Raw genomic sequence first — 27,283 nt, 5'->3', positions numbered from 1 at the left:
AAAGCACTGGAACGCTGCAATTGACCCAGAGAGTTTAGCTGCGTAAGTTGTAAGCACACCATAACGAATGAGGGTGGCAGCTCGAGCTTTTTCAGCTGACCAATCGATTTGATAGGCGTTTGACTGTGTTCTTGCACTCATGAATATGCATTTGTCTTCTGTTAATGTGACTGGCCAGCTGGGAGGCTCATTGCAAACCACAGCCCAATGAATTCGACACAACCCTGAACTCAACTAGCAAAGTATTCAATGACACACTGTCTGAAATAAACTTTGAAATATCCCACTTACTTTAAATGCTTCTAAATACACACAACTGGTTTTCAGATTTTATTTCTGAGCGCTATATGCACACAGCAAGAAATATAACACACACGCACACACACACACACATTATAGTGACAGACAGTGTAGAGATTCAGGAATAAGTATTAAAATAGGGGGATTTTAATGGTTTATTCCAGAAAATGTTTTTACTTAAAATGTCTGTGTATATAATCGTGCATTTAGGCACAAGGGAAATATTACATATCCCAGAAAGCCAAATATCACATGACTGAAACCGTGGGAATCCCAGGAGAAAAAAAACAGGAAGTGGCTAACATATAGAAAACATAAAGTACTGATTAGAGGAGAAACCTCAAAATGGAGTAACCAGTGGAGTACCACAGGGATCAGTATTAGGGCCTCTGCTATTCCTAATCTACATTAATGATTCTGCAAATATTGTGTTCAGTTCTGGTCACCTCGCTACAAAAAGGATATTGCTGCTCTAGAAAGAGTGCAAAGAAGAGTGACCAGAATTATTCCGAGCTTAAAAGGCATGTCATATGCAGACAGGCTTAAAGAATTTAATCTATTCAGTTGAACAAAGAAGACCATGCGGCGACTTGATTCAAGCATTCAAAATTCTAAAACATATTGACAATGTCAACACTAGGGACTTTTTCGACCTGAAAAAAAAAAAAAAAAAACAAGGACCAGGGGTCACAAATGGAGATTAGACAAACGGGCATTCAGAACAGAAAATAGGAGAAACTTTTTTACACAGAGAATTGTGAGGGTCTGGAAGCAACTCCCCAGTAATGTTGTTGAAGCTGCCACCCTGGGATCCTTCAAGAAGCTGCTTGATGAGATTCTGGGATCAATAAGCTACTAACAACCAAACGAGCAAGATGTGCCGAGTGGCCTCCTCTCGTTTGTAAAGTTTCTTATGTTCTTCTGTATGGCCCTAGAGGCTGGTAACGAAAGCTAGAGAAAGGAGCGTGTAGCACTTGCTGCAAGACAGAGAATTCGGCCTGGAGGCTAACAACAAAGAAGCATAAGCAACTGTTTGGAAGAAGACTCTCTGTTCACTGTGTGTTTCTTGTTTCAACAAGTGTTTTTCCAAGAAGTTTAAGTTGCTGCTGGGTATTGCTGGAAGGTGAGCTGCGAGTGCAAACCTGGAGAAGACCACGGTGCAAGTGCAAAGTTTTGGAGAGTGACAAAACTGCAGCGGCAGATTCAGAAAACACTACTTGCGTCTATGTTTACTGAAGGTGGAACAAACACTGAGGTCTATGAAGCAGGACTGTGAGTACACAGCAATTGTGATTATATCTTATGTGGGGAGTAATACAAGTTTTTAAACATTTTACCAAAAGTACCTGTGTCGTCTTCGTCAGTTCATGTGGTGCAATATTCCACTGCTAAGAAAGACTACAGCTTACAACTAATACTGTACTCGTATGACGCTTTTAGTGAATGATTTATACGTTTAGATGAATTAAAATGCGTTTAATTTTAGTCTCTAAATATCTACTTCAAAATGACATGAGTCAGCTGAGGCTAGATAACCATATTTCAAACACATCTATACATCCACTAAAGGTAGGGTTAACAGCAAAACAGAAAGTAATAACTGCTGTGTTAATAATTTCATTTTCACTTCATCTGCTTTGTCCTTGTGATTACTTAGCTATTCATTTATTCATAAAAAAACATCAACCATCACATTTATGTTTTTATTACTAAATGAATAGCTTAAATAATCACACAAACAAAATTCAACCAAACACTGGCATGCGGATATCTCAAAGTAGTGCAAAATCCAGCATGACACTTCCATGGTATTTTTCAAACAATGTGGAGATGAGAACTTGAAGTATATGTGGGAGCTGCTGTCAATCAAGGTCAGTACATCAAGTCTAGAAACAATGCTATTCCTCTGCCTTAATTAAAAGATCTGGTACCTTTTTGTTTACAAATTAATCCCTGGTGCTTTCCCTCTAACATTTAGTTGGGCGCCATAGTTACGAAACTGAACTATTTGGTTTCTATCTTCCAGAAACACAAGTGCAAGTGGAAGCCACGACCCTCTGGTTCTGCATGTAAAGAGATGGCTTATAAAGGGAGGGAACTGTACTGAGCCTTTTTTTTATTCCCAAACCGCAATAAAAAAATCCAAACCTGGTTAGTGAGAACAACATTTACAGCTGGTAAGCATGAGCCGAGAGTCTGGAGGCTGGGTTTGAAGTACCTTGCTGTAGTGAGGTGAGGAGGTTGGGTTTGAAGTACCTTGCTGTAGTGAGGTGAGGAGGTTGGGTTTGAAGTACCTTGCTGTAGTGACGGGAGGAGGTTGGGTTTGAAGTACCTTGCTGTAGTGAGGTGAGGAGGTTGGGTTTGAAGTACCTTGCTGTAGTGAGGTGAGGAGGTTGGGTTTGAAGTACCTTGCTGTAGTGAGGTGAGGAGGTTGGGTTTGAAGTACCTTGCTGTAGTGAGGGGAGGAGGTTGGGTTTGAAGTACCTTGCTGTAGTGAGGTGAGGAGGTTGGGTTTGAAGTACCTTGCTGTAGTGAGGTGAGGAGGTTGGGTTTGAAGTACCTTGCTGTAGTGAGGTGAGGAGGTTGGGTTTGAAGTACCTTGCTGTAGTGAGCGGAGGAGGTTGGGTTTGAAGTACCTTGCTGTAGTGAGGTGAGGAGGTTGGGTTTGAAGTACCTTGCTGTAGTGAGGTGAGGAGGTTGGGTTTGAAGTACCTTGCTGTAGTGAGGTGAGGAGGTTGGGTTTGAAGTACCTTGCTGTAGTGAGGTGAGGAGGTTGGGTTTGAAGTACCTTGCTGTAGTGAGGGGAGGAGGTTGGGTTTGAAGTACCTTGCTGTAGTGAGGGGAGGAGGTTGGGTTTGAAGTACCTTGCTGTAGTGAGGGGAGGAGGTTGGGTTTGAAGTACCTTGCTGTAGTGAGGTGAGGAGGTTGGGTTTGAAGTACCTTGCTGTAGTGAGGTGAGGAGGTTGGGTTTGAAGTACCTTGCTGTAGTGAGGTGAGGAGGTTGGGTTTGAAGTACCTTGCTGTAGTTACGGGTGGCAGACTCCTTATTCCCTGGGCGTAGAGCTTGAATCTGAGCGTCCAGAATGTCCAGTAACTGCTCCATGAGTCTCACAGAGGAGCTGACGTCCCCGGCGTGGATTCTGTCCCGTGTGTGGTTGGCGAGCTCGCTCGCAATGTTTGCTGCGTTCTCACCACTCTTGATCTATAAAAAAGAGAGCAAAAATAAGAAGAATAAAACATTTTATATATGTATAATACATCAGTGAACTAGCTTTCTTCTTACAGAAACCAGGCTTTCCTGTTGAAAAAAAAACGTGTAAGCACAGCAACAATTACATTGTTATTTTAACCCAATTGTTGGTTACCTATTTAAAGAGCATGCACCGGAGTTCTGAAAAACATAGCGTTACACATCCCCACAAGTTGTTATAAGGGGAAAAAGTTGTCAGGGTGTTAACAATGAAAAGAAATATGACAAATGCGTTATCTAAACACTTGTAGCAACACGTGGGGATGTACAACCCTATTTTTTGGAACCCCGCTACTTACTCTTTAAGTGAGGAATGAGTTGCATGACTGATACATGTCTGTAATATTAAGTAAAAACCAAAACGATTTTATCCTGAGCTCCTCCCCATTGACTTCCTGTTTTCTCCCCTTTGACTTCCTGTTTTTTCCATTATAAAATCATGAAACCGTGACTGTGCAGTTATAAATTGTTCTTGGACACTGCATATTTAATTGGGTGTTTTGTTATGACTTAAAGCAGGGGTGGCCAAAGTGGGCCCTTCCACTCCAGGTCTTTGTTCCAATGCTGTTCTAAACTGTTTAATTGAACCAATTAAACCTCCATTCAGACCCTGGCATAGTTAGTGGCACTGAAAAGTATTATACATTTAAACATATTGTGCGTTTCTTTCAGAATGGTTGAGAAACTGTTAAGATCTGCAGCTACATCTTTCTTTTTCTGTATTGTGTTGCATTATGCACCGCTTGGAACCTCTTTTGTCTGCAACGATATGATCTGTAAACACTATGGTAAGTCGAAGTGCATACTCTAGTCCCAAAACAGCACTAAAATACACTACAGAGGCACTAATCTGGATGCAAGTTAATACATTTCTCAAAATGCTTTACACTCAGCTGTTCGAACTAGAGCGATTCGTTTTATTCAAATTAATTTGCACTAACAGGAAATTCATGTCAAGTGAATTTGTATTATAAGATGTAATTTACAATAAGCGACTGCTAAATTTGTCTGGGACCATGTAGAAAATCAGGAAATTAGTCCAATCCGGGTTTGTTTTAACGTGAATTGACTCTAGTTCATTTATCCTGTTAAACCTGGAGTAGAATGGACCTCCAGGACCATGATTGGACACACCTGACTGACTAAAGAGTTGAGAGATTACCTTCTGTGCCACCTGATTTACCCAGGGGGAGGTACAGTTGCTGAAGTCTGGACCCCTGGGGTTCCACATGACTGGCGAAGACATGCACTGGAACGCAGCAATCCCTAAAGAGAGAGAAACAGACACATCGAAATGTGCATCAGTTACATCTATAACCTGGACGACAGTCAGTAAAGTGGCAGCACACTGTTCTAATAAAGATCTAACTCATTTAGGTGCAGGATCAGGTCTTAAGAATCCCAGTAATTCAGTATCTCTTACCTTCTGTCCTAAGTCTATCTCCACTTAATTTCTAACTGTGTCCCCTGGTCCTGGTTTCTGTGCTGGTCTTAAAGTATTGGTTAGGGTTACATAAACGTGGTCTACACAAAAATGTCTGTGGCTATTTTAGGGCCATATACCTAATACCAGGTTGGGCCACAATCACAGCCTTGACACGACACGGCACACACTTTACAAGGTGCTTGCAGGTGTCTTAACGGATTCTTTCAGTCATTGAAATGTAGTTCGGAAGAGGACTGTGGAGATGAATGCATCATTCAAGTTCACTCCAAACCCCCTCAGCTGAAATGAGATGCAGGGATTGTGCTGGCCATGGAAGATGCCTGAAGTCTCATTCTTCTCAAACCATTCATGCACAATTCTGCTGTGGTGGATGACTGCATTATCTTCTTGAATGTAGTCATTGCCATCAGGGTTCAGCGTTGCTGAGTGAAGTTGATTCGCAACATCGTTCCAGTGGAGGAGGTAAGTATGGCATTCATTCAGTCTTCCAGATTACTCAAGGAAGCCAGGGTATACTAGGAGAACAAGCCCCACACCAGGGTGATGCCAAATCTAATCGGGTAGACAGACAGGTCCTAATAAAGTGTGCTTTCTGAAACTGACAACACACACAGATGCTACATATTTCTGATTTCCTGTCCAAATTCATATGTTGTCACTGCGCCGGCGTGCTCTCTCTTAGATTTCATTAAGAATTTGATGTCCTTGTAAAAGGCTTTAACAAAGATGCTAACTAAACAAAGTGCCGTTTTTACTGAGACACAGCAGGGATACAAAAACGTGGCAGTCAAAAGGTTAGGGCCTGTAACAGTGCTGCTTGTGCTAATAAAAATAAGACATGTTTTAAAGCCTTGGTTAACAGCAATTTTTGTACAATATTAAAGACAGATGAACTCCGGCACGCATTGAGTTCACGCTTCAGAATTCTTTGCATGGTGTCCTGTTGATTAGACTGTGCAGTAGAGCTCAGTAATTGATTGAGGAGAGGCAGGGGGTGTGGTAGACACGCAGGTGACTGCGAGAAAATCGTTAGCAGAGATTAAGAGTCTCTGCTGAGGGCCGTGTAGCTTCCAGATGTTCTGTGTCTTTTTTCAAGCTGGGACATTAATTATGTGAGGAAACAGTAGTGTACAATTTCACAGGGTTGTGGGAAATGCAACAGCCAGTTAGTAGACCTGAGTATCAGAACACCATGTTCAGGTCTCCAGTCATTAGACCTTGTCTAAAGCTAAGTAAGGTTGGGCCTGGTTAGTAATTAGATAGGCAAATTGTTATATCAAGGTATCAGTGGCATATATACTCTCTTCCATGACTTCCATTGGCACTTTTAAATTATTCTATTGAAATCTTTATTCAAATTATGAAAACTTGCAACTGGGAAGAAAATAATCCTCAGGCAAGCCACTGGCACTTACATCTCGTAAGAGTTTAACTGCCCAATGAAGACACAGTACCTTGCCACAGGCACATTAGGGAAGTAAAATGACCAGATCTCTTGTGAAGGCAATGACATGTTTAATCAATGATACAAAGTTAGACGTCTGGTAATTTACTGGTATTGGTAAACTATTTCCATAGGTGTGTCGGAGGTGAAAAAATAAAAATTTATCATCACACACATCTCCATTTAAAAAAAAAAGTAGAAAGAAGCCAGCACTCCTTATAGAATAACTTTTATAATTAAAGAAAAAAAATAGTGGCAGAAACATATCAAACAATCGCGTTGCAGCAATCACTGACGATGAAGGCTTGTTTGCAGCAATCACTGACGATGAAGGCTTGTTTGCGGCAATCACTGACGATGAAGGCTTGTTTGCGGCAATCACTGACGATGAAGGCTTGTTTGAGGCAATCACTGACGATGAAGGCTTGTTTGAGGCAATCACTGACGATGAAGGCTTGTTTGAGGCAATCACTGACGATGAAGGCTTGTTTGAGGCAATCACTGACGATGAAGGCTTGTTTGAGGCAATCACTGACGATGAAGGCTTGTTTGAGGCAATCACTGACGATGAAGGCTTGTTTGAGGCAATCACTGACGATGAAGGCTTGTTTGAGGCAATCACTGACGATGAAGGCTTGTTTGAGGCAATCACTGACGATGAAGGCTTGTTTGAGGCAATCACTGACGATGAAGGCTTGTTTGAGGCAATCACTGACGATGAAGGCTTGTTTGAGGCAATCACTGACGATGAAGGCTTGTTTGAGGCAATCACTGACGATGAAGGCTTGTTTGAGGCAATCACTGACGATGAAGGCTTGTTTGAGGCAATCACTGACGATGAAGGCTTGTTTGAGGCAATCACTGACGATGAAGGCTTGTTTGAGGCAATCACTGACGATGAAGGCTTGTTTGAGGCAATCACTGACGATGAAGGCTTGTTTGAGGCAATCACTGACGATGAAGGCTTGTTTGAGGCAATCACTGACGATGAAGGCTTGTTTGAGGCAATCACTGACGATGAAGGCTTGTTTGAGGCAATCACTGACGATGAAGGCTTGTTTGAGGCAATCACTGACGATGAAGGCTTGTTTGAGGCAATCACTGACGATGAAGGCTTGTTTGAGGCAATCACTGACGATGAAGGCTTGTTTGAGGCAATCACTGACGATGAAGGCTTGTTTGAGGCAATCACTGACGATGAAGGCTTGTTTGAGGCAATCACTGACGATGAAGGCTTGTTTGCGGCAATCACTGACGATGAAGGCTTGTTTGAGGCAATCACTGACGATGAAGGCTTGTTTGAGGCAATCACTGACGATGAAGGCTTGTTTGAGGCAATCACTGACGATGAAGGCTTGTTTGAGGCAATCACTGACGATGAAGGCTTGTTTGAGGCAATCACTGACGATGAAGGCTTGTTTGAGGCAATCACTGACGATGAAGGCTTGTTTGAGGCAATCACTGACGATGAAGGCTTGTTTGAGGCAATCACTGACGATGAAGGCTTGTTTGAGGCAATCACTGACGATGAAGGCTTGTTTGAGGCAATCACTGACGATGAAGGCTTGTTTGAGGCAATCACTGACGATGAAGGCTTGTTTGAGGCAATCACTGACGATGAAGGCTTGTTTGAGGCAATCACTGACGATGAAGGCTTGTTTGAGGCAATCACTGACGATGAAGGCTTGTTTGCGGCAATCACTGACGATGAAGGCTTGTTTGAGGCAATCACTGACGATGAAGGCTTGTTTGAGGCAATCACTGACGATGAAGGCTTGTTTGAGGCAATCACTGACGATGAAGGCTTGTTTGAGGCAATCACTGACGATGAAGGCTTGTTTGAGGCAATCACTGACGATGAAGGCTTGTTTGAGGCAATCACTGACGATGAAGGCTTGTTTGAGGCAATCACTGACGATGAAGGCTTGTTTGAGGCAATCACTGACGATGAAGGCTTGTTTGAGGCAATCACTGACGATGAAGGCTTGTTTGAGGCAATCACTGACGATGAAGGCTTGTTTGAGGCAATCACTGACGATGAAGGCTTGTTTGAGGCAATCACTGACGATGAAGGCTTGTTTGAGGCAATCACTGACGATGAAGGCTTGTTTGAGGCAATCACTGACGATGAAGGCTTGTTTGAGGCAATCACTGACGATGAAGGCTTGTTTGAGGCAATCACTGACGATGAAGGCTTGTTTGAGGCAATCACTGACGATGAAGGCTTGTTTGCGGCAATCACTGACGATGAAGGCTTGTTTGCGGCAATCACTGACGATGAAGGCTTGTTTGAGGCAATCACTGACGATGAAGGCTTGTTTGAGGCAATCACTGACGATGAAGGCTTGTTTGAGGCAATCACTGACGATGAAGGCTTGTTTGAGGCAATCACTGACGATGAAGGCTTGTTTGAGGCAATCACTGACGATGAAGGCTTGTTTGAGGCAATCACTGACGATGAAGGCTTGTTTGAGGCAATCACTGACGATGAAGGCTTGTTTGAGGCAATCACTGACGATGAAGGCTTGTTTGAGGCAATCACTGACGATGAAGGCTTGTTTGAGGCAATCACTGACGATGAAGGCTTGTTTGAGGCAATCACTGACGATGAAGGCTTGTTTGAGGCAATCACTGACGATGAAGGCTTGTTTGAGGCAATCACTGACGATGAAGGCTTGTTTGAGGCAATCACTGACGATGAAGGCTTGTTTGAGGCAATCACTGACGATGAAGGCTTGTTTGAGGCAATCACTGACGATGAAGGCTTGTTTGAGGCAATCACTGACGATGAAGGCTTGTTTGAGGCAATCACTGACGATGAAGGCTTGTTTGCGGCAATCACTGACGATGAAGGCTTGTTTGCGGCAATCACTGACGATGAAGGCTTGTTTGAGGCAATCACTGACGATGAAGGCTTGTTTGAGGCAATCACTGACGATGAAGGCTTGTTTGAGGCAATCACTGACGATGAAGGCTTGTTTGAGGCAATCACTGACGATGAAGGCTTGTTTGAGGCAATCACTGACGATGAAGGCTTGTTTGAGGCAATCACTGACGATGAAGGCTTGTTTGAGGCAATCACTGACGATGAAGGCTTGTTTGAGGCAATCACTGACGATGAAGGCTTGTTTGAGGCAATCACTGACGATGAAGGCTTGTTTGAGGCAATCACTGACGATGAAGGCTTGTTTGAGGCAATCACTGACGATGAAGGCTTGTTTGAGGCAATCACTGACGATGAAGGCTTGTTTGAGGCAATCACTGACGATGAAGGCTTGTTTGAGGCAATCACTGACGATGAAGGCTTGTTTGAGGCAATCACTGACGATGAAGGCTTGTTTGAGGCAATCACTGACGATGAAGGCTTGTTTGAGGCAATCACTGACGATGAAGGCTTGTTTGAGGCAATCACTGACGATGAAGGCTTGTTTGAGGCAATCACTGACGATGAAGGCTTGTTTGAGGCAATCACTGACGATGAAGGCTTGTTTGAGGCAATCACTGACGATGAAGGCTTGTTTGAGGCAATCACTGACGATGAAGGCTTGTTTGAGGCAATCACTGACGATGAAGGCTTGTTTGAGGCAATCACTGACGATGAAGGCTTGTTTGAGGCAATCACTGACGATGAAGGCTTGTTTGAGGCAATCACTGACGATGAAGGCTTGTTTGAGGCAATCACTGACGATGAAGGCTTGTTTGAGGCAATCACTGACGATGAAGGCTTGTTTGAGGCAATCACTGACGATGAAGGCTTGTTTGAGGCAATCACTGACGATGAAGGCTTGTTTGAGGCAATCACTGACGATGAAGGCTTGTTTGAGGCAATCACTGACGATGAAGGCTTGTTTGAGGCAATCACTGACGATGAAGGCTTGTTTGAGGCAATCACTGACGATGAAGGCTTGTTTGAGGCAATCACTGACGATGAAGGCTTGTTTGAGGCAATCACTGACGATGAAGGCTTGTTTGAGGCAATCACTGACGATGAAGGCTTGTTTGAGGCAATCACTGACGATGAAGGCTTGTTTGAGGCAATCACTGACGATGAAGGCTTGTTTGAGGCAATCACTGACGATGAAGGCTTGTTTGAGGCAATCACTGACGATGAAGGCTTGTTTGAGGCAATCACTGACGATGAAGGCTTGTTTGAGGCAATCACTGACGATGAAGGCTTGTTTGAGGCAATCACTGACGATGAAGGCTTGTTTGAGGCAATCACTGACGATGAAGGCTTGTTTGAGGCAATCACTGACGATGAAGGCTTGTTTGCGGCAATCACTGACGATGAAGGCTTGTTTGCGGCAATCACTGACGATGAAGGCTTGTTTGCGGCAATCACTGACGATGAAGGCTTGTTTGAGGCAATCACTGACGATGAAGGCTTGTTTGCGGCAATCACTGACGATGAAGGCTTGTTTGCGGCAATCACTGATGATGAAGGCTTGTTTGAGGCAATCACTGACGATGAAGGCTTGTTTGCAGGAATCACTGACGATGAAGGCTTGTTTGCCGCAATGCGTTTGTTTGCTGTTTCTGCCACTATTTTTTTCTTTAATTAAAAAAAGTTATTCTATAAGGAGTGCTGGCGTCTTTCTACTTTTTTACGTTCTTTTTTGAGCTTCAGCGCCCACAGAGAGGTCACTAAGGTTTGAGCTGAGCGTGTTTCTTTGTGAACTGTTTGTTATTAAGTTTACAATTTACCTGCCAGTCCATTAAAGCTGCTAGCAAGAAGACGACTAGAATCGTAGTGCTTGTAATAGAATTCTGTGTTGGTTGGTTGGCAACATAATTATTTTCAAATTGCCTGACCTTTCACAAAATCCTTTCATTTCCCTCAGATTTCAAATCTGTTAAGAATCATTTTGAAAAGGTAAACACTTTCTTCACAAGCAATCTGGCAGCAGGATGGCTGCAAGGCTCTTAACAAAACAACACAGAAGGAAATGGAGGCTCCAGTTGAACAATGTTGATTATCATTATTATCTTTATAATTTATAAAGACAGGGGGTGTTACCATCATTGAATTCCACATTAGACGTCCCTTTACATGTGCTTTTGGTGCATATACTTGGCTTTTAAAGCCTTTGCTGTCACTGCTTCAGCTTCATTTTAAATTATTCTAAGTGGTCTTATTAGTTTTTTTTTTTAGGTATTTTAAGGTGTCGACATCAATCAAAGTGTCTTCATAGATGTATGACCCAGCACCAACTAGTGTTTATTTTGCTGTCAATACACAGCAGTGCTCTAGATGGCGCTGATGTTTACTAATAAAGCCGCCTATCTAACCTGTGTTGCATATGTCTATGGCAGGCAACTAGACCTGAAGATCAGCTCCTGAACTCAGAGTGTAACACCTTGTCACAATGACGGCCACAGTGGGTGACGAAAGACCAGAAACAGAAACTGACTCAGAACACAGGTTTTGGAACGGTGAAGGCGCTGATGCGCAGTTTAGTAATTAAACAGACAGAAAATAAAAGGTTTGTAACAAAAACAGCACACGGCACGTGAGGCCAAAATAAATAGACAAACAAAACGAATAGACACTGACAAAAACAGGGTGAACGAACGCTACACAAAACAACTGATATTTATAATTACGCTTCTCTCTCTCTCTCTCTCTCTCTCTCCCGTTCTCCACTCCCGAACACACAACCCCGAGTACATGAAAACATGCTGCTTTTATGCAGCTGTACCGTGACTCGACTGCTAATCAATCATTCAATTGGAGTCTCGGTACAACTGCACGTGAATTAATAAAGTGCAATTCCCAATGCTCATATATTACATTTTACTTGCAAGTGAAGTGCTGTGCAATCCTCGTGCCTAAATACAAATATAATAAAAATAAAACATTTTAAACACTCGTGTTACACAGACCCATTTATATCCCGTGTACCAATGACTATACACCAACATTTAACACACCACACGCAATATATGACAGAAAATACACACAGGGGCAGGCACTTCGTCACACACCTCTACACAGACTCAATTACAAAATCAATCCATGCTGCATTCAAGTTGTAATAAAGAAAGTTGGTATTTTACAGCATTTGGTTTATTCTAAAGGTAATTTTAACAGAGGTTTCATATGCTTGGGACTGAAGATGGTGGATGAATACAAGGGTTTAATTATTATTATTTATTTATTTATTTATTTATTAGCATACTTACCCATGGCAACTTATAGTTGTATACAAAAAATACATATCAAGAATTACATTAAGATTAAGTGTGACTTTCCATTATCATCAATTGAAAAATCGGGACTGTAAAAAATTGGTCTTAGTCATGAGGTGGCCTTTAAACTGCGGTGCCTAAATACATGATTCTTTTCAAAGTACATGGTCATTTTCAGGTGTGCTGGATGTTAAACAATCTGTGGCATGTTGAACAATGCGCTGCATGTCAAACACTGCGCTGCATGTCAACCACTGCGCTTCATGTTAAACAATGCAGTGAATGTTAAACACTGCACTGTGTGTCAAACACTGCGCTGCGTGTCAAACACTGCGCTGCGTGTTAAACAGTGCGCTGCGTGTCAAACAATCAGTGAAGCCTCTTTCTGATGGATTCTATTTCTCCAATACTGCATTAGTGTCAATATGGAGAGGCTGAGCAGGTTGGACCAGCCAAGCAGAAAGGTCATTGTGTCACATCATTGGAACAGAATGAGAAAGTCTGTTCAGCTAGAATTTTGGTGTAAAAATAAATAAACCGACATCTGAAGCTACTTGCTCTTAAAAGCAAGAAATTAACGGTAGACATCACACAGGCAGACACTTAGAGACTAGCAGAAAGAGTTTAAGAAGCCACACAGGTTTTGAATTGCTATCAGGTCTTTCCTGAGTGATTCATCACTTCACACATCTTTCTAATTACCTCGTACAACCACCTGGCCGGTTACAACCTTATCTGTTCTCAACCATCTCCCAAAGCCTGCTCTGTTAATCTCATCACCTCTGTGCTCATTCCACACTTCATTTCAACCTACAGTAAGGCCAAAAATTTTGCATCGCATAGGATTTTAGGATTTTGACATAATAAAAACCAATGGATGTGAAAATAATTTAGACCTCTTATGCAACCAAAGAAACTACAAAATGATACTGCAAAACTGGAAGCCACAGTGCTACAGTATTGCATGTTAGATTTCAGAATGTCACATTTTTGTCAGTTTGTCATTAAGTGTATGGAAAACTACAAAACGCAATGCGATTCACTATGTTAACGTAACATTATTCAGTAGGTTTCATTCGACATGAAGCAAAGTGAGTTCATTATAAACTTTAGGCCACAGCTTCTTTGTTTAATGTGTATTTTTGCTTCCTTTAGCATTTGTGCACTGCATCACAATTATCACACATCTGCTGTATGTGGCTTCTACTACCAGGTGGTGCTGTGGGTTTGTATGCTAGGCACAAGACTGCCCTGGACTGCAGGGACCCCTTTCTTTCAGGAGGTGAGCAGTTCAGATTTCATGCTTATAGCCTGCCTAGGATTAGAAGAAGGCGCACCCTTTCTCTTAGGGGGTGGAGAGGGAGCAGTTCAGTCTCCTTTCCTCAAACCTGCCATAGACTGAAGGGAGCACCCTTTCTCTTAGATAGGTCAACCAAAGATGAGTTTTTCTCATATTCTGTATAAATACAGAACTTCCACACTCAACAACCCAATAGAAAATTACTACAGTAACAAAGGTTAACTGAAACACTCAAACAGAGTGCCTACCTCGAGATCCTTTGGGGCAGGGTCTCTCGATCAGTGCCCCCTGCTGGGTGGAGGGCCACTTTACACCCCGGGCCATCACTTCCTCACACAGCTGCTGCTCCAAGCCATTCTGATTGGGTGGCAAAGGGCGGCGTGTCACTGGAATGGCGGCTGTGATTGGCCGGAGATCCGGGATCATCTGGTTGATTGCTCCAATGGGGTGGGAGGTGACTGGGAGTGGTTTAGAGGTGGTGGAACTGGCTGTATTGGTGGCAATAGGGGTAACCACTTTGACAGCGGTTGTTGTAGTGATTTGGGTGGTGGTGAGTGGACCTGAGCAGGACAAACAAAATACAATATAATGTTTCCACCTCAAATGGAGATTAGGTAGGTAAAATGGGAATGGTTCCGTACTGCCTGTGGTAACACATGGTATGAGGGAGGCTGCCACTGGTATCATAATTCATCCCAATGGTATCACATCGATATAGGAACTAGAAATGTATTACAGCACCATGGTACCATATCAGGTGGAGAGCTACCTTAAAAGGAACCAATGTTCAAATTCCATACTTGAGTTCCAAGCCAAATCCTTAAAACACGACTAAATTATTTTTGATACTCGATCAAGGTTTGAGGATGTTCAATATTCCAATTTCCTTTTCACTAAGCCCGAGGGTGTTTCAAAGCACAATTATTTTCTCTAATTATTCTAGCTAGTCAGCAAGCTCTTTACACCCAGGGGGTTGAGCAGCTACCAGCCCCTGGAAGACAAAGACCATCCCTGCTGAACTCGATGAGTTAGGTGGCCAGTAGGGGTCGCTGTAGCGAGCTGACAGTCATGACAGTGATAGAAATACTTCCCAGACAAGACCACCAGTTTGGCACAGCCAGAAACTTGCGCTCCCCTGATCGTAGGACTCGCCTTGCACACCATGCATCCCAGCCTTTACCAGGTGGGCCATTTGAGAACTCTCAACAAATGAAACTGCCAGTATAATGAAATTTAAAAGCAACATCCACAGAAAAGATCACATTCACTAGGATTAAAAATAATACTGAGTTACACATTATTATAAAGGCAAATCGTTTCGGTTTATGATTTATATTAATGATCTGATATCCTCAAATAATATCTTGAATGATCATCAGACAATTTTAATGTTTTTTGTTAGGCAGTCACTTAACATTTGGGATTAATCATTGTCTCATTTTTAAGGGTTTTTATTAATGATTCTGATGTGTTATGACTAATAATGATCGATCCAGATTATTGGACATTACCTTGCGGAGTCAATAACCAAACACTTGCTTCCCCTATTGACTGACATTCTTTGCAGCCAGTAACATGCTCTGACCCAGAAGACACCGCTGAGGTGAAATGGCCCAGGAAGTACAAGTGAAAAAAGATAATCTGAGAATAAATTATAGAAATAGAGATCTTCTTTTAACCTAAAGTAATACCAGAGATCATGTTTTAAAATGAAAATACATGTTTGGAGTAACATGTGTTTGTTTCAAAACTGGGCAGATCTATGCAGCTTAAGGAAGTGCATGACAGGTAAGCTTTAGTGAATTATTGGAAGTGCTGCAACGGTAGATTTTCACAATCTCTAATCTCTGCTATCGCCATGCGCTTTATACTTGCCTCTCTTTGGATTGACCACAGGTTCCTTCATATATCTCCAGATACTGACAATATGTGCTAAACAATCTCCTTATCAAGTGTAATCACAGTGGGATACTATACAGGTACAATCGTTAGCGTAAATGTGACACACTGGCAGACGGACAGACAGGTCACATGCATACGTCCCCAGATTCTGATTCTGATATGTTTTATCAGTAGTGGATAAGGTGTTCTCTAAATATAAATAAAAAATGAAGTGGGACGTAAGCAGGACCGAACGGATGGAGAAACCATACTTTATCTCCCCATATTCTGCAGTGCCACATTATTTTTTGCTAGCACTACAAAAGCAATAGGGTAGGATATTTCATTTTAACCCCTAAAAAATGGGACAGCGAGTTATTAAGATATTTTCAGGGTTACCACTATATTTAGTAAGCAAAGGGGTTGACAAAAGAGTAAACAATGGGTATTTTTAGTTTACAGTAAATGCTACAAGACAACCAGAAACACATCTCACCTGTTGTAGGATCGGGTGGCCCAAACTCCAATGGATAACGAAGCACAAAGAAGTTATTCCACACGTACAGCTGATTGTCTCTGGGGTTGTAGTCAATGGACGAAATGTACTGGTATGGGTTGGGGAAGACAATATTGACTGGCTCCTCACGGTTCAAATTAGTGTTGTAGGCATAAGAAATAAAGTCTCCCGCTGCTTCGCTGTCATCATCAACATACACCGAACGAACTACATACAACACTCCACAAGCCATGAAAGCATTGGATGCCAAACGTTTATCATAACCTGTCTCCCAAGTACCTTCGAATCGTAGGGTGTAAGGGTTCACCTGGCTGACAACGAGGCGTCCGTTATTGGATTCGGTGGCATAAATCACCCAGAGTCCGTTCTCGTCCACTGCCAAGTCGATATCAGATTTGCCGCCCCAACGGTAGGGAGAGGTGTCATGGTAATTGGCATTGGCAATTATGGCCTCACCACTTTTGATCCGGGTCCGTAAATCGTATTTCACGATGTTGCGAGTCCGTTCTTTGTTGTAGAAAACGGCCCCATCATAAACCACAAACCCAGTGCCGTCTACGCGATTGGGAAGCCGATAAGTGGTGGTAGGCCGTCCGGAGATGTAGTCTTCCCAAGAGGAATATTCACTCAGGGTATCTGTGCGATACGGGGTCCAAGGCATGATGTATAAGCGATCGCCTGCTTGCAGAGGGTCTTTGCACCATGCGCCCCCCTGATGCTCTGTTTCTTGCATGGAACTAGGGTCCTGTACTTTCAATAGCGTTCCAGGACAGACAAAAACTAGAAACGGTAAGGGAAAAAGAGGGGAGATTGGAGAAATCACGAGAAAAAAAGAGAGAAAAAAGACAAAACAAAGGATAAATTCATATAATTCTCACATCTGCACTTTTAGTTCTTAGAATTGATCCAGTTCACTGTTATTCAGGGAGAGGAATTGCATCTTGGCAGGTACTGAACCATGGGGAAAAGTTTTGGTATAGCAGGCACAAAGGGCCATAGTGGTGTTGCCATGGCATGTCTGTACTTTGCACAATTATCAAACTCGGGTTAAACCTGAGAAAATGCTGAATTGCCCTGCACAATAAAAAGGCTGCTAACCAATTGCTTCAGTTTTTTTACCTATTGTTAGATTATTTTATTATTTGTACTCCATGCTTTGTGTTGAGAATATTTTGGTTTTTGTGGGTTTTTTTTTAATGTTAATACTGAATATTGCAAATAGTTCAAACACAACACTATAGATTAACTGCCTCCTGGTATCTTTGCTGTTGAATTGCAGCTTGAGTGCTTTGAAACACCTTGGAAGCAGCAGTAATCTGTCAGATATATAATCGTATCTGCACATTGGGACCAATGAAAGAATTGTTTAAATTAATAAGTACGTACGTTTATTTTAAATAGACCTGTATAACTAAAATAGTAAAATCAAAAGACAACTGTACTGTCCTTTGCATAAACATTGGTGCTATGACAGACTCATGCCAAGCACCAACCATACCAACTTTTTTCACCATGGCCTACTGTGGCTTTAAGACCTGATTTCACATGGCTCGCCACAGCCAAACCATGATCACCTCATTCGCGAATATGTTCTACTTCACCAGGAAGACAACAATGGTTAATAGTGCCCCTCATATCACTGAACTGGTCTATAGTTTTCTGTTTAGCATAGTTTTTTTATTATTATTACTTATATGACTTTATACAAACAGGTTACAGCCATGACTTTCAAATTCTGACCACTTTGCATAACCACTCGACATTTCCTTACTAATAGTTCACAGAAACCCTACTTAGGACAACAATTCTTGATGACTCTGCAAGAGCCTTGAGGTGTAGGGCCACCACGGGCAGCCAGGACAGAAGTAATGCACCGTGTCAAAGAAATGTTTAAAATGTTCTTGAGCGCATCACTCCTCAGGCTTTACCAGCCTCTAATTTTTTCATTACAACAATAAGACAAATACATAAATGCAGAATTACTGGGGTTGGGTCATTTCTTGTCTGTTTAACCTCACGCAGGCACCTTACTCACTAAGCACACTGGAATACACAGTTAAAAACATGGTGGCTGTAGTAATGTGGGGCAGCTCTGGCATCCTTTGCCACACATGGAAGGAAATCCTCCAGCTTTGCAAGGTAAGTCTTCAACTGACCAATCATATAAGTGCAACAGCAGTCGAGATAAAGTGTCTACATTTAGTGTGTGTCTGTGTGTGTGTGTGTGTGTGTGTGTACGTGCGTGCATGTGTGCGTGCTTGTGTGTGTTTAATGCCCATAGAAAGCACCTGTCCGGCAGTACTTGAGACTGAAAAGTTTATGAATCGTTAATGTATGCAAAGGGTAAGCAGAGCACAAGTGATGAGAGCTGCCACACATAACCTCAAGCCTGCCCTGCACTACCCTTTCTCTTAGGGGCTGAGGGAGCAGTTCAGGTTCCATGCCTCAAGCCTGCCCTGCACTACCCTTTCTCTTAGGGGCTGAGGGAGCAGTTCAGGTTCCATGCCTCAAGCCTGCCCTGCACTACCCTTTCTCTTAGGGGCTGAGGGAGCAGTTCAGGTTCCATGCCTCAAGCCTGCCCTGCACTACCCTTTCTCTTAGGGGCTGAGGGAGCAGTTCAGGTTCCATGCCTCAAGCCTGCCCTGCACTACCCTTTCTCTTATGGGCTGAGGGAGCAGTTCAGGTTCCATGCCTCAAGCCTGCCCTGCACTACCCTTTCTCTTAGGGGAGTGAGGGAGCAGTCCAGGTTCCATGCCTCAAGCCTGCTCTGCACTACCCTTTCTCTTAGGGGAGTGAGGGAGCAGTCCAGGTTCCATGCCTCAAGCCTGCTCTGCACTACCCTTTCTCTTAGGGGAGTGAGGGAGCAGTCCAGGTTCCATGCCTCAAGCCTGCCCTGCACTACCCTTTCTCTTAGGGGCTGAGGGAGCAGTTCAGGTTCCATGCCTCAAGCCTGCCCTGGACTGGAGGGACCACCCTTTGTTTTAAGGAGTGAATTAGCGGCTCAGTCTCCATGTTTCAAACTAAACCTGTATTGTCGGTGCAAATTTTAAAAAGATATAATGAGTCAATGTGATGCCCTAATGTGTGTGCGCGAATGGAAATGTCTCTGCTCTCAAGACGCCCGTGTTTCAAGGTGTGAAGAATGGAAACATCTCATATTCAGCAAAGTGTGAAAGTACAATAACAAGCAAAACCTGAATTCATTTGTTGGGGGGGAAAGGTAGTTATTATTACTTATTAATCATGCGAACGTCAGGAAAATCCAATATGAAACTGTGGAACTAAAAAAGTAAATTAAAGACTTCAGAACCCGATTAGAGAAAGCCAAAAGCAAGTAAGACTTGCAATGACATGACCTCACCTGTAGGGGGGACAATGTAAACTTTAAAAAGCTGTATCTCTTATCTGACTATGTACACTACACATCTCCTTACTTGTAAAGGTCTCACCTGTGGGGGAAAAAAATAGATAAACCTGCCATAACACTGCCAATAAGGGTGTAGGCTCACTATGGGAAGCCAGGACGGTGCTGAATTGAAGTCTGCAATGTGTTCAAAACACTGCATGTGACAATCCACAAATACCTTTAGGGAAGTTGTATTAGGGAGTTGTATTTGATCCTCTAAAATCAGCAGTAACTTATGAATTTATTAAATATGAAAGCCAAGAAGGCAATTATAAGCCCTCTATTAAAGTGGGTCAGATAGCTGTGACTGAAACGGGGAGATGCAACTTTTATATAATACAGTATATGAAATCAGTTATGAGAGATAAACCATTTATACAAAACAGCTCGCGCAAGTGCTTCCAATCTGATGCCAACTGGCACATTTCTCTGTTCACTCTGCAAGTGAGGGGAAAGGGTGGCGACAGGGAATCTGGCAGCACTGAACGGAGAGGTTTAGCACTTCAGCACCGCTTAATCAAGAAACATAATCCCTGAATGGATTTAACATGATTATAAATGAAGGTTCAGATAACAAAGAAATACATTAATAAACACATTCATAAAAAAAAAAAAAAAAACAGTTTTCATTTGCATTAGCTAAGATGGTCAATTAACTAAAATAGCAGGGAATCATGGCTAATTAAGGCCCAATTAGTGACAAAAATGCAAATTTCTCACATTCTGCATGGTCAGAGTCATGTGTCATGGCTGTAGCACTGCTCACCAAGAAAAAGGGAATGAACGAATAAAAAAACTGAAATCAATTCTGAATCAATAAGCCTGGATTTCACGTCATGTACAAATTCTCAGTACTTTTTCAGCACAATTGTGATTTTATCATTTAACTGTTACTCAAGTAATCTGGTTCATGTGTAATATGTAGCACAAAACTGAACAGATTTCATACATGTAGAAACTGAGACGAGAGAAAGGGCTGTTTTCCTATTACCTGCACACCCTCAGCACGTTATTAGTGGGAACTCTTATTTGACAAGGAAACAGAGATATTTAGCTGTTTAGTTGAGTTTCTATGAATTATGCTTGATAAACTGTGCAGTTTAATTCCACACATGATTAGTAACCAAAGATATAAATATCAAACACATCACAATCCTGTTGAAAAGGATACAGAGAAGTATGTTTCAAAAACTCACATAACATTTTAAAAATACTGTGTATATCTTTTGATATCCTGATGAAATGTTTTAACTTTTTATTTGTCAGCTATAATAGCAGATTACTCTAGTAATCCAAAAACTCAATCAAGAATTTTAAATTCAAATATGCAACCTTTTGTATGAGGAAGGCATACCTTTGTCACGTTGTCTTTTATCTTACACGTTTCTTAGTTTTATATTCAAATACAATGGTGCATCTTTTCAAAGCGTTTCCTCTTTAACTAACCTTTAATTAAGTCCTGGGTTTTTTTTTAAGAGAAAACACATCTTAATGTTACTAAATGAGAAACAAGCACGTTGAGACTGCTGAAGAGATTATATTACTTGGTTGCTCTTCTAGTTTCCTAAAAAAATAACAGGCTTTCAAATAGGGGTTAATTAAATACTGGTGTAAACACTTCAACATGACCCAATAACTTAGAGAGGATGGCTAGCCACAGCGCCTCTACTTGTGGTGAATTATCATATATCATTTCAAACAACATATAAAAAATAACCGAATATTACACAGACAAAAGGCAAATGAACTGTTTTATTAGGAGGTGGTAATGTTATGTATGACAATGGTAACCAATGGCAACATATTGTTATCAGATATGCAATACATATAAAGTTTAATGAAGAGAAAGTATCTTTAAAAGAAGAGTAAATATCCACAAAAGCAAAAATGTAAAATGTGAATGGCAGTTCAGTGTTCTCTAGATATAAAACAATATATGTGGAAATGTTCACTAAGCTGATAATTCCAAATTCAGTAATTTAAAGCGTGGAGAACAAATCCCTATATAGTGCATCCACTTTTACTAATATATATATATATATATATATATATATATATATATATATATATATATATATATATATATATATATATATATACACACACACTCGTTAGGAAGGCCTGCAAAGCAAACACAACACATGTGTTAATAGGCTGCCTTCAACTGTGTGATAAAACTCATTCACATGTGGTATGCATGAATCCGACACTTATTTGAGATTTTTAAATATACACTGCATGAAGAAAACATGTAAGTAACTCTAGACTAGAGGTTCCCAGCATAATCTATCTATCTATCTATCTATCTATCTATCTATCTATCTATCTATCTATCTCCTAAATACACATTATTTTAAAATATATTGCATATTTGAAAATATATACATGTTTTAGGTAAAAACCAAGCATATGAGCAAATGTGTTGTCCAAAATGAAATCTTTGAAAGCCAATTACATTGTGGCCATATTCCAGGTTTCTTCTCATTGCTCAGTGTGGAGTTTACCCAGAACATGTAACAAATATATTTTTACCATTTTGTCATGAGGGATTTGTTGTTAACAATCAAAGGGAAATCAAAGGGGAAATTAATAACAGTTTTCTATGGGGGAGAAAAAACAAACACATAATTATTAATATTCAAAGTAAAGGGAGAAAATTATAAAGGTATTTTAATAAAATTATAAAGTAAATGTACAGCTTAATTGAATAAAACAAACCAGAAACACAATCAAAATAACAAGAGGTGGGAGAAGGTGGTTGTGATTGAGGTAGGCCCAGGTAACCTGGAACTGGTTGTCATGGAGACATGATATTAGAAAGGAGCTGGTTGAATGGCAGGTTCAATAACAGACACACGAAAGCACCCAATGGTTGGAGGAGGTTAAGAGAGTTGTTTTATTTATTTATGTATTTATTTTTTAAAACAGTCTCGCCCTGAAGGAAGCAAACTAAAGGGAAAAGGGGAAGAGAGAGCAAGAGATAGAGAAAGAGAGAGCAGACAACACACTGGAAAAACTGATAAAAGAAAATCTAGAAAAAACGGTTACAAAAGGCAAATGTATCCCATGTTGGTTAATTACAGAAACAGGAAGTGAAGGAGGAAGTAGAGATGAGAACTGCATCTTGATTGGCTGGTTATGGTTGTTTTATTTATGTATTTGTTTATTTAAATTTGTGTTTACTTTGTTTTGGAGTGAAATACTTACAAATAATGGACATTTCTAGAACTAGAAGTGGTTTAAGAGGTATTTTTTATTAGCCATTAAATGGGAGAGAGAGAGGGGAGAACGGTAGAAAAAAGAAAGATAAGGAGAAATTGCAAGGGGAAAGGGAGGGATTAGGGAGTAAACATTTAACATGAGCACAAAACAAGGTGCTTGGATTAGGGGGAGCGGAGAGGAGAGGAGAGGAGAGGAGAGGAGGGGGGGCTGTGGTTTTTATGTTCATTGTGTTTACCTTTTTGGTCCACTTCTATTTAAGCGTCGGAAAAAAAGAGAGAAGAGAGAGAAAGAGAAAAAAACAAAATGAAAGAAAAAACAGGTGCAAGGAAAAAAGAGAAAAAGAGATTAAACCATCTGTCTGACTCCCTTGGTTTAGTATTTTCTTTCTTCCTATTCCTCCATTCCCTCCCTTCCTTCCTTCCTTTCTTTCATTACTTCTTTTTTTTTTATCAGGTTTTGTTTTTTGTTGGTTGGTCTTAGTTGTCTGGCTGTTTTTTGTTTGTCTCTTGTTTTTTTCCCCGTCCCTTTAACACCCCTTCCCTCATCCAAGTGGAGCGGGATTCTTTATGTAGCTTGTTGAACTGCAGTCCATGCCTGTTAAAAAGGGTTTAATTAATTATTAATCTCCATTGGCACTATGAGAGAGAGAGAGAGAGAGAGAGAGAGAGAGAGAGAGCCTGAGAATGGAGAAATGAAATGAGAGAAGAGTTTCAAAAAGCATCTCCAAACATAGTTTTTCAAGAAGCCAATTAAAATAGATCACAACATTTCTAATTTTGTGTAACCGTTCCCCTAAAAGTAGTACTAAAACACAGCTCAATATGGAAGGGTCTGTAATATCACATTTATCCTATCTAATGTATTCTTTATGACTGGAAATGATACACAAAGTGATTGTAAACAGCAAGAAGAATACATTCAGCAAGAGACATAAGAACATAAGAACATAAGAAAGTTTACAAACGAGAGGAGGCCATTCGGCCCATCTTGCTCGTTTGGTTGTTAGTAGCTTATTGATCCCAAAATCTCATCAAGCAGCTTCTTGAAGGATCCCAGGGTGTCAGCTTCAACAACATTACTGGGGAGTTGATTCCAGACCCTCACAATTCTCTGTGTAAAAAAGTGTCTCCTATTTTCTGTTCTGAATGCCCCTTTTTCTAAACTCCATTTGTGACCCCTGGTCCTTGTTTCTTTTTTCAGGCTGAAAAAGTCCCTTGGGTCGACACTGTCAATACCTTTTAGAATTTTGAATGCTTGAATTAGGTCGCCACGTAGTCTTCTTTGTTCAAGACTGAACAGATTCAATTCTTTTAGCCTGTCTGCATATGACATGCCTTTTAAGCCCGGAATAATTCTGGTCGCTCTTCTTTGCACTCTTTCTAGAGCAGCAATATCTTTTTTATAGCGAGGTGACCAGAACTGCACACAATATTCAAGATGAGGTCTTACAAGTGCATTGTACAGTTTTAACATTACTTCCCTTGATTTAAATTCAACACTTTTCACAATGTATCCGAGTATCTTGTTAGCCTTTTTTATAGCTTCCCCACATTGCCTAGATGAAGACATTTCTGAGTCAACAAAAACTCCTAGGTCTTTTTCATAGATTCCTTCTCCAATTTCAATATCTCCCATATGATATTTATAATGTACATTTTTATTTCCTGCGTGCAGTACCTTACACTTTTCTCTATTAAATGTCATTTGCCATGTGTCTGCCCAGTTCTGAATCTTGTCTAGATCATTTTGAATGACCTTTGCTGCTGCAACAGTGTTTGCCACTCCTCCTATTTTTGTGTCGTCTGCAAATTTAACAAGTTTGCTTACTATACCAGAATCTAAATCATTAATGTAGATTAGGAATAGCAGAGGACCTAATACTGATCCCTGTGGTACACCGCTGGTTACCACACTCCATTCTGAGGTTTTTCCTCTAATCAGTACTTTCTGTTTTCTACATGTTAACCACTCCCTAATCCATGTACATGTGTTTCCTTGAATCCCAACTGCGTTCAGTTTGAGAATTAATCTTTTGTGCGGGACTTTGTCAAAAGCTTTCTGGAAATCTAAATAAACCATGTCATATGCTTTGCAATTATCCATTATCGATGTTGCATCCTCAAAAAAATCAAGCAAGTTAGTTAGGCACGATCTCCCTTTCCTAAAACCATGTTGACTGTCTCCCAGTACCCTGTTACCATATAGGTAATTTTCCATTTTGGATCTTATTATAGTTTCCATAAGTTTGCATATAATAGAAGTCAGGCTTACTGGTCTGTAGTTACCTGGTTCAGTTTTGTTTCCCTTTTTGTGGATCGGTATTACGTTTGCAATTTTCCAGTCTGTCGGTACCACCCCTGTGTCAAGAGACTGCTGCATGATCTTGGTTAGCGGTTTGTAAATTACTTCTTTCATTTCTTTGAGTACTACTGGGAGGATCTCATCCGGCCCAGGGGATTTGTTTATTTTAAGAGCTCCTAGTCCCTTTAACACTTCTGCCTCAGTTATGCTAAAGTTATTTAAAACTGGATAGGAACTGGATGACATGTGGGGCATGTTGTCAGTATCTTCCTTTGTAAAAACTTGTGAAAAGTAATCATTTAACATATTTGCTATTTTTTTTTCTTCCTCTACGATTTTGCCATTTGTATCTCTTAAACATTTAATCTCCTCTTTGAATGTTCTCTTGCTGTTGTAATATTGGAAAAACATTTTGGAATTGGTTTTAGCTCCCTTAGCAATGTTCATTTCTATTTCTCTCTTGGCCTTTCTAACTTCCTTTTTGACTTGCATTTGCAGTTCTGTGTACTCTTTCTGTGTACTTTCTTTTTGGTCCTTTTTTAATGCTCTGTAAAGTGCCTTTTTTCGCTGAATATTTTTTTTAATTGATCTATTAAACCATTTTGGCAATTTAGTTTTACATTTAGATTTGTCTACTTTAGGGATATAATTGTTTTGCGCCTCTAGTACTACATTTTTGAAGAACAACCATCCTTCTTCTGTGGGTGTTTTCTCTATTTTACTCCAATCTACTTCTGTTAGTCTCTGTTTCATGCCTTCATAGTTTGCTTTTCTAAAATTGTAAACCTTAGCTTTAGTCTTTACTTTTGAGGATTTAAAAAACACTTCAAATGAGACCATGTTGTGGTCTGAGTTTGCCAGTGGTTCTCTGACCTCTGTTTTAGTTATTCTATCTTCGTTATTTGAAAAGACTAAATCAAGGCATGCCTCCCCTCTAGTGGGTGCCTTCACAAATTGTGTTAGGAAGCAGTCATTTGTCATTTCCACCATTTCTATTTCATCCTTCGCGCTACCCACCGGGTTTTCCCATTTTATTTGGGGGAAGTTGAAATCCCCCATTAGTATGGCTTCTCCTTTGCTACACACATTTCTAATGTCATTGTATAACAGATTATTTTGCTCACCGTCTGAATCTGGCGGTCTATAGCATGCTCCTATTATTATGCCTTTTGAATTTTTGTCTGTTATTCTGACCCATATTGATTCGGTTTTATTTTCTTTGTCCAGGTTTAACACCTGGGCTTCAAGACTGTTTCTTATGTATAGCGCTACCCCTCCTCCTCTTCTGTCCTGCCTGTCTTTCCTATACAGTGTATACCCACAAATATTATATTCGTCCCCATCACTCTCAGATAACCACGTTTCTGTAACACCTATCACATCATAGTTACCTGTTAGTGCAGTAGCTTCAAGTTCTAGAATTTTGTTTCTGATACTTCTAGCATTTAGATAAATACATTTAATGGTTGTCTTACCTGAGTTGTTGTTCTTGTTTTGATGCGGTCTCCCTTCTGTTTTTTTGTTGATTTCTCCCCCCTTCCTTTCTAGTTTAAATGCTTCCGAACCTGCTCGAGGATCTTTTCTCCAAGTAGACTAGTTCCCTTGTTATTTAAATGCAGTCCATCCCGTCTATACAGATAGTCCTCGTTGTAGAAAGTGGTCCAATGATCAAGATAGGTGAAGCCTTCCCGTGTGCACCACGTCTTCAGCCATTGGTTTTGATTTATTATTTCCAGCTGTCCATATGGTCCTTTGCAAGGTGCGGGTAGTATACCAGAAAATACCACAGTTTTGGTTTTCTCTTTTAATTTCCTTCCTAGCTCTCTGAATTTGTTTTGCAGGGATTTTGGTCTGTCTCTTCCAATGTTGTTTGTACCGATGTGGACGACTACTACCGGGTCGTCTCCTGTTCGTTCTAGGAGCCTGTCCACGTTTTCAGTGATGTGCTTGACCGAGGCTCCCGGAAGGCAGCACACTGTTGTAGTAAGGGGGTCCAAACTGCGAACTGAACTTGCTGTGTTTCTCA

General features: G+C 40.9%; 1 protein-coding gene across 3 annotated transcripts in view; it reads right to left on the bottom strand.

Annotated features, from left to right (window-relative positions):
* Positions 1–27,283, bottom strand: part of adgrl1a (adhesion G protein-coupled receptor L1a) — a 248,753-nt gene that overhangs the window by 77,432 nt on the left and 144,038 nt on the right. For 2 of the 3 annotated variants that reach the window (XM_041235761.1, XM_041235763.1), the window contains exons 5-9: positions 23,192–23,206; positions 16,308–17,108; positions 14,179–14,490; positions 4,713–4,816; positions 3,317–3,502 (exon numbers count right to left, since the gene is read on the bottom strand). In XM_041235761.1, coding sequence (XP_041091695.1) covers positions 3,317–3,502; positions 4,713–4,816; positions 14,179–14,490; positions 16,308–17,108; positions 23,192–23,206 — 1,418 coding nt within the window. The remainder of the gene's footprint in view (positions 1–3,316; positions 3,503–4,712; positions 4,817–14,178; positions 14,491–16,307; positions 17,109–23,191; positions 23,207–27,283) is intronic. The other variant, XM_041235762.1, reaches the window with a different exon arrangement.

The sequence above is a fragment of the Polyodon spathula genome, chromosome 38 (genome assembly GCF_017654505.1).
Source record: "Polyodon spathula isolate WHYD16114869_AA chromosome 38, ASM1765450v1, whole genome shotgun sequence".
Taxonomy (NCBI): Eukaryota; Metazoa; Chordata; class Actinopteri; order Acipenseriformes; family Polyodontidae; genus Polyodon; species Polyodon spathula.
Note: the sequence above shows the minus strand (reverse complement) of the source record. Positions and strands in the feature narration are given on the sequence as shown.